General features: G+C 54.3%; 1 protein-coding gene across 1 annotated transcript in view; it reads right to left on the bottom strand.

Moving 5' to 3' along the window:
- Irs2 (insulin receptor substrate 2) overlaps positions 1-7,484 on the bottom strand; it is a 22,805-nt gene continuing 15,321 nt past the window's right edge. The window contains exon 4 of the mRNA XM_023715189.1: positions 1-86. Coding sequence (XP_023570957.1) covers positions 82-86 — 5 coding nt within the window. The 3' untranslated portion in view covers positions 1-81. The remainder of the gene's footprint in view (positions 87-7,484) is intronic.

Here is a 7,484-nt window from a genome sequence, read left to right as displayed (position 1 = left end):
AGGCAGCTTTGGGAGGGGAACATGCGGGGTGCATCCACGGGTGTCCTGCGTCAGTCACCTCGCGGTAATCTCCCAGCTTTGTCACTCTGAAAGAGAGAACACAGATCTTTGAAGTCCAACTGCGGGTGGGCCTGAGACCCTCCCAGAAATCGAGGTGCCTTCGCAAGGCCAACGCTCTCAGCCCCCAAAACAGCTCGGGGCTCTGACCCGAGCCTGCTTCTTGGAGACAAACCCTCCTGTGCCCTGTGAGCCACCTACAGGCCAGGCAGGGATGGCGCATTCAAGACAGGCAGGTGCTCGTACGCGTCTCTGGGCTGTTCCACGGGACAGTGGCAGCTCCCCTGCAAATCCAACGTCGTCACACCCCAAGCTCCCACTCTGCCTGGGCACTGCGGGGTGCACGGAGGCACCGGGATGTGCACGCCCATGCTCCACAGGCTCACAGGTGTGTGTGTGCTGAGCCACGTGATGGCAGGCAGGACAGGATCTGGGCTCCCACCAACTGGCGTCGTGGCACACATCTGCTCCGCAGCACTCAGAGGCTGAGGCAGGAGGACCCTGCGCAGCCACGTGACTTCTGGAGAGCTGGCTGTGTAGGTCAGCACGCCGCAAGTTCAATGCCCACAGAGAAGAAAGAGGAAGAGAGGGACCGCCTGTCCTCTTCTTTACAGCTGCTTGGCTTTCTGACAAAATGATGCCACGTGTGTGCGCCTCTGTTGCTGCCAAGCCACGGAACCCCTGTGGCAGGCTGTTTCACCCTCCTCAAGTGCCCAGCAGACTCCCAGCCTGCGCCCCACACCCGCCTGCGCTTCTGAGCCTGCTGGTGTTTCCCACTCATCTCTTGTCCAGAGGACTGGTCAGCAAAAGACCTTCAACCCCCCAAATCTGCAGCTGCTCCCCAAGTCGCACCATCACCTACTTGGAGGAAACACACCCGCGAGACAGAACGTCAGTGCACAAGCTCACTGCATCTCCCATCCGCACACCCAGGCCACGCGGCTTTCTCTTACTGTTTTCACACCCAGGCCATGCGGCTTTCTCTTACTGTTTTCAGAAAGCTTTAGCCCCTTAACCGCTATCCAGCGAAACCCAACAGACAACCAGGCCCTCGCCCACCCCGGGTCTTCAGTCCCAACAGCCGCGGTGTACACCCCTAAAGAGCAGCCGTCTGCTAATGTCCGACAGGACTGGAGGGAGGCTCACCCTAAAAACTGTCTGCGCTTTTCCCTCTGGCCCTGATCTGAGCTGGAGCCTATGGCCACCCCAGTGTGGGCCACCAAGGCCCAAGCCCACATCAGCCTGTTTTCATTCTGTGGCCACCTACACAGAGCCCCGCTGTCTGTGATCTTGCAAGGGGTTCTCCAGTTGCCCAGCCTGACACTGTCCTGGCCACTGCTGGGAAAAAGACCTTCCCTGATCACACGTGGCTTCATGGGGCCACTGCGGCTGCCACTGTTAAGAGGCCTGCGTGCTGTGGAGAACTCAACTCCAACCATCAGACCTTCCTGAGCTTGAACCAACTTAAGACATATGATTTCAGTTTTTGAAGTCCTACACAGTTATCAAAGCTTTATTATTTGAGGCAGCGCCTGCGTAGATATTGCAGGCTGGCCTGGAACTCACTATGGAGCCCAGGCTGGTCTTGGATCAATGTTGCTCCTCTTGCCTCGACCTCCCTGACCACTGGGACTGCACATCTCACCAACGCCATGCAAACGCTCATCTCTAAGTGTCAGCACTGTGCAAGAGTCGGAGGCCCTCCCCCGCACACATCCACGCAAGGGCTTCCCACAAGCTCTGCTCCGCTCGGTGACAGCCCACCTCAGGGCCACGCCCCGGGCAGATACCTGCTACGCTCCTCCAGGGCGTCAGCCCCAGGACGTCCCCACACCACAGCTGACAGGGCAGCACAGACTGCCCCAGAGAGGCTGGGAGAGCCCTCAGCTGGGTCCATACCTTGACCCAAAAATCTCAGCTCAAGAACCCAGGCTGGTCCTGGCGTGGTGGCCACCTGTAATCCCAGTGCGCAGGGAGGCTGAGGCCCCTGGAGTCATGGCAACTGCTGCCCGGGTAGAAGGACGTGTGACTGGCAGTGCCGCGGCTCCTTGGAGGCAGCTGGGCTGAAAGCCAAGGGGGATGTTTCCCTGGAGCCCCCAGGGGGAGGCACGGAGACCAAACCTTGGGGCTCCGGGTCCGGGGACACCCACAGTGGGTCCTGCTCCCCTTCTCGGCCCCAGCGGTGCCCTTCCTAGCTGCTGCTCAGGGAGGCCAGGGGAGGGGAAGGGGCTCGGCCCGCGGGCCCAGCCGGGGCTCTGGTCACCGGGCCCCCCCCGGAGGCCTCTGGAGGTCACAGCGCTGGCCTAGCAGCCCGGGGAGAAGGGCCGTCTGGGTTCTTGCTGTCTGCAGCCTGAGCTTTTATGCTCCCTGAGACCAGCTGTTACCCCAGAGGCTGCTTCTGCAGGAAGCAGAGCAGACAGGACCCGCCCAGGCCCAGCGAAAGATACAAAGTGCTCGGGACACAGGAGGGCCTGCTTCTCACATGCCCAGACAGCCTGGGGCTGGACAGACAGCATACCAGGAACCCCACTCAGACCACCAGCAGCGAACACCTGTGCAAACGCACGTGAGCCAGTGACACCACACCCTGCCTGCGGTCACTTGCAGCACACAACGTCCACGTATGACACACGGCAGCTAGGGAGCCCAGGACCCCGAGTCCTATCAGAGCTGAAGCGCACGAGTGCTAGTGGGGGCGCCACTGTCCCTGCGCTCCCGTTCACCCCTTCAAACAGATGGAAAGGATGGAAGGAGGGACAGAGGAGAGGAGGAACAGGGCGGAGGGATGAAGGAAAGGAGGGAGAGGAGGGACAGAGGAGAGGAGGGAGGGGGGAGGGACAGATGAGAAGAGGGAAGAAGGAAGGACAGAGGAGAGGAGAGAGGAGAGGAGGGACGGAGGAGAGGAGGGAAGGGAGGAGGAAAGAAGGAGAGCAGGAGGGACAGAGGAGAGGAGGGAGGGGAGGAGGGAAGAGGGAGAGGAGGGGGGACCAAGGAGAGGGGAGAGGGGAGAAGGGACGGAGAGGAGGGAGGGACGGAGGAGAGGAGGGAAGGGAGGAGGAATGAAGGAGAGGAGGAGGGACAGAGGAGAGGAGGGAGGGGAGGAGGGAAGGAAGAGAGGAGGGAAGAGGGAAGGGAAGAGAAAGCCAGAAAGAGGAAGGAAAACTGACAACACAGGAGGGGAGGGGGCAGGGAGGAGCATGTGGGGAAGGACGGTGGAAAAGGCACAAGGAACAAAGGAATCCCGGTGAAACTTCATTGCTCCAGCATGCGCAAAGCGTCCCTGTGCTGCAGGTCAGAGCCGCAGCGCAGGGACGCACAGAGGCACCTGGCACCGCATTATGAAAGCCGGAGGAAGCCAGCCTGGGGCCAGGCTGCGCTAGCCCCAGGCCCGGCTGGCGCACGGGTCCAGCCTGTGCCGCTGCTCTTGAGGACCTCCCAGGAGGATCTGGGAGTGGACCCGTGTGGCTTCAGGGCCAGGGTGGCACACAGACACTGGGACCCCAGATTCCGCTCTGGCTCTGTCCAGTGGGGAACAGCAGCACACCGGGCGGGGGCCAATGCAGTCCGCTCCCTCACAGCGGGAGACCGGCCGTTGTGAGTACCTATTGCCCAGTAAGACAGAACCACGGGCTTCACGAGTCACACTTACTCCTAGCATCCCATAAGATTAGTAAAGAAAAAAGCTTCCCAGCAAATGCAAGCCTACCTTCTGTTCCAGAGTGAGTGCGGCTCGGGCTAGACTTCTCAGGTTAGACATAGGATCATAAGAGAAAATAAACTTCAGTTACAAGACAATTCCTAGAAAAATAAGCTTGATAATTCAGTATCTCATTACTTTATGAAAAGCGAAACACTTGAAGGCTACAAAAAAAAAAAGGTTTGGTGTGATAACAAAGAACTCAGAGATTCTAAGAAAAACGGTTACCTAAACTTTCTTTTAAATTGAAAAAAAAAAAAAAATCACTTAAAAAGGAAAATAGGGGTGAATAAGTTCCTGGTGACAAGCGGGGACAGAGGTTCCGGCGCTGTGAGCGCTGCAGGAGCACACCACTTCCAGGGACACAGCCACACTACCCCGGATGTTACTGAAGAAATTCTGACAGGGCGCTGAATCTTGCTTCTGACGCAGCGTGGGACAGGCTGGGACGATCTAGAGCTCTCGGGAGGCTAGAGGAAAGAAGGGTCCCTTCTTGAAGCCCTGCCTCACCCTTCATGTTCGAGCTCGGCCTAATCTTGGTGACAAGGTGCCACCGGCCTTTCCAATGCGCCCTGCGGCCTTGCTCTGGTGGGGCCAGGTAGCAGCTGACATCTGGGTGTGGCTCGCGGGCAGAGCTGTGCACTGCGCTGCTATCCTGCGGCCAGAGCTCACCATGCCATCCTTCCTTTATGAATAACTCCTGCTATGTACACTCGAGTCTTCAACAGGATGCTAGGGCACGCGCAGGGTGACACGGTTACCACGGTGAAGCAAATGAACGTGTCTGTCATCTCAGTTACATTTGTGTGGCAAGCAGCTGGAATCTACTAATTTACCAAAAATCCCTGACCCAACCTGATTTCGTTCCTGTGGTGCCCCGGACGCGTCACTCACCTGCCTCTCCACCCGGTGACCGTACTTCTGTCCCTCATCTTTGTGTATCTAACCTTGGATTTCCTAGATCCTTTAAGGAGACTATGCAGCACCTTCTTTGCTTAGTGCTTTCTAAGCCCCCGCAGAGGACCCGGCCATACACCTGTACTTGGCGCCATTCAACAGGTAACAAAGGTGATGGGGACCCTCAGCCAGGGCCCCGCTCCTGGGGAGGGCGACGCTGAGCAGGCTGTGTTGCCTTCACCCTGGCACCCGCGCAGCTGCTGAGTCCGTCATCCACAGCGGCTGAACTACACGGAGATAAAGCCCCTGTAGTTTACCCCGACTCTCAAAAGCTAACCACAATTTCCTAAAGGAAAACAGAACTTTGGGACAGTATGAGACCCAGAAGCAAAGAAAGCCTTTCCCCTTCCAGGAGAACGGCCACCTGGTCAGTGTCTCAGTGGTCCAGTCGAGCCCGTGTGGCTGCTGCTGCAAATAAAATTTTATTGCAACATGGTCACGTCCACTCAGTGACACGTGGCCACAGCCACTGTGCACAGCCCCGTGAGGACAGCAGGGCTGCAACAGAAGCCTCTTGTGCCACCCAGTCCTCTACAGAACAGGCGCAAGCACACACAGTAGCCCTCAAGGAAGCCGGTGAGAAGAAAGGCGCGGAGGTGCAACAGCTGGGCCTCGGGGAGCCCGGCGCCCTGCGCCCTGCTGGGCCTTGGAGACCCCTGCACCCTGCTTCAGGAAGGTACCTGCGGCCCAGCCCTTCCTTTCTAAGTCATGGCGGCACTGGAATTAGTTTTCTTTAGCTGTGGCTCTTCTGCAGAGCACAAAGTACTGAGGAAGTCTGACTGTCAAGTGTGCGCTATACTAGAATTGTCCACCCTCCAAAGGTTAAAAACTCACGCACGTCAGATCTACAAGCCTCCGTGTCCAAACCAAATGGAAATGCAAGCAGGACGCTTCTGCGTAGCAGCAGCACTTAACATAATTTGCATTAAAATTTTGATAGATCTTGCTCTTCTTCTGTTCACTCTGTTTTATACACAAAGCCCTAAACAAGAAGAAATCTTGATTCCTGTGAAGGAAAACAGGTGGGTCTTGAGTCTGTACCACTAAGTGACATAAAACAGACTCACGGTCTCGAGGACACAAGTGACCCGCAGTTTCAATAACTTAAGGAGCAAGGTACAGGACAGGGATAGGAAACAGGGCAGGCTTTTTGAAGATGGGAAGGTGACCAAGAAAGAGGAAAAGAGGAACGGATCAAAACAACCTAAACAAGGCAGGGATGAGCAACCCCGTCCTCAGGAGGCTGAGGCGGGGGGAATCATCAGGGGTGCAAGCCAGCCTGGGCCGCAAAGTGAAGTGAACCCTCAACTCCAAAAGAGACAGAAAGACAGAAAACGGTAATATACATATGTATTAATTCCCGTAATGAATGAACTTATTACGTATCACAGCTTACATTAAGACACCAGGTCACCGCCACCAGGGCTCAGTGGTGAGCACTTGCCCAGGATGCACTCTGCCCTGGGTCTGACACCCAGGACAACAAAACAACACACACACACACACCCTGTCACCACCAAAAAAATAAAGCAAATCCAGGAGCATGCTGTCGCTGCCACTGCAATTCCCCCACCGCAGATGAAAAGTCTCGCTGGGAGGCAGCACTCGCTGCTGCTGACCGAAACTTCTCTCTCCAGAGACCACAGTGCATGGCCACTGCACGGGGACACCCTGGCTGTCCGCCTGCCCAGCCTGTGTTGTCGGACCACCCAGCCCTCCGGGAGCCTGGGCCGCGCAGAGTGTCACATGCACCCCTCCAGCAGATGACAGAGCTCAGCTTTTCTCCTTGCCCTCTCTTCGTTATTTAATCCTAAAGTTCTCCCTTTCCATTTAGTTGAGTTATACCTTTCAATTTTTATTTCTTCTTTTGCATTCTTACACTAGGAAGATTATACGATTTTTACACACGTGGGCCTGAAAGCTAGGAAATATGGCAGGGGCAAAAGCATACATTTATCTACACAAGATTGATAAGGCCACGATCCTGAGAATTTCTATCAGGTGTTTGAAACTAGTAGTTAATTGGTAGATTCTTACCCTGACTAACTATGTATGCTGATACCTGTGAACTAAGAAACTGTAAAAGATAGCAACGTGTAATGCTAGGGCCATGCTTAGAATCCTTGTCATACTGGTCTTCTAAAAGCATACTGCTTCCAATGTCATATCAACTACTGCTATACTCTCTCAAGTAAATGTTTAAAAAAAAAAAAGGTAATAAATGAAAACAAGAGACAAAAAAAAGTCATAGGATTGTCCTGCTACAATGCTGCATATGGTTAGATTTCTAAATTTCAGTGTAAACTTTGTAATTGCTTACTTCTTTTTTTTTACTATTTTTTAAATTTTTTTTTTCACATTCTGTATGGATTGAAGGTTTAGCATATCAATGATTGATGGAAAATACCTGTTCCATGTTAAGTCTAAGGTGTTTAATACTCAGATACTGATATTAAGCTCAACAGCCTATGTTCTAGGGTAATAATATCACTAAGCTTCTCTTCGGGAAGGTTAACAACTGAAGTTTGCAAACCAAAAAATTAGAGAAAAAGAAGGGCTACAATGACAGCCAACATTTTGGCCCTAGCCTTTCAATGTCACTGAAGACTCAGGAGAACTTGTACTGTACCATCCTGTAACTCAGTGATGTCCCAAATTTTCTGATCAAGGAGATTATGGGGCCACAGAGGAAAGTGATTGATGATGTAGAGTGTGCCTAAGGAGAGTCACATGGAGAGAAAACACTCTCTCAGGCTTTCACAGAGAGCAAATT

Source organism: Octodon degus, unplaced genomic scaffold, assembly GCF_000260255.1.
Source record: "Octodon degus isolate 3935 unplaced genomic scaffold, OctDeg1.0 scaffold00039, whole genome shotgun sequence".
Lineage (NCBI taxonomy): Eukaryota > Metazoa > Chordata > Mammalia > Rodentia > Octodontidae > Octodon > Octodon degus.
This window is presented reverse-complemented; position numbering and strand designations above follow the sequence as displayed.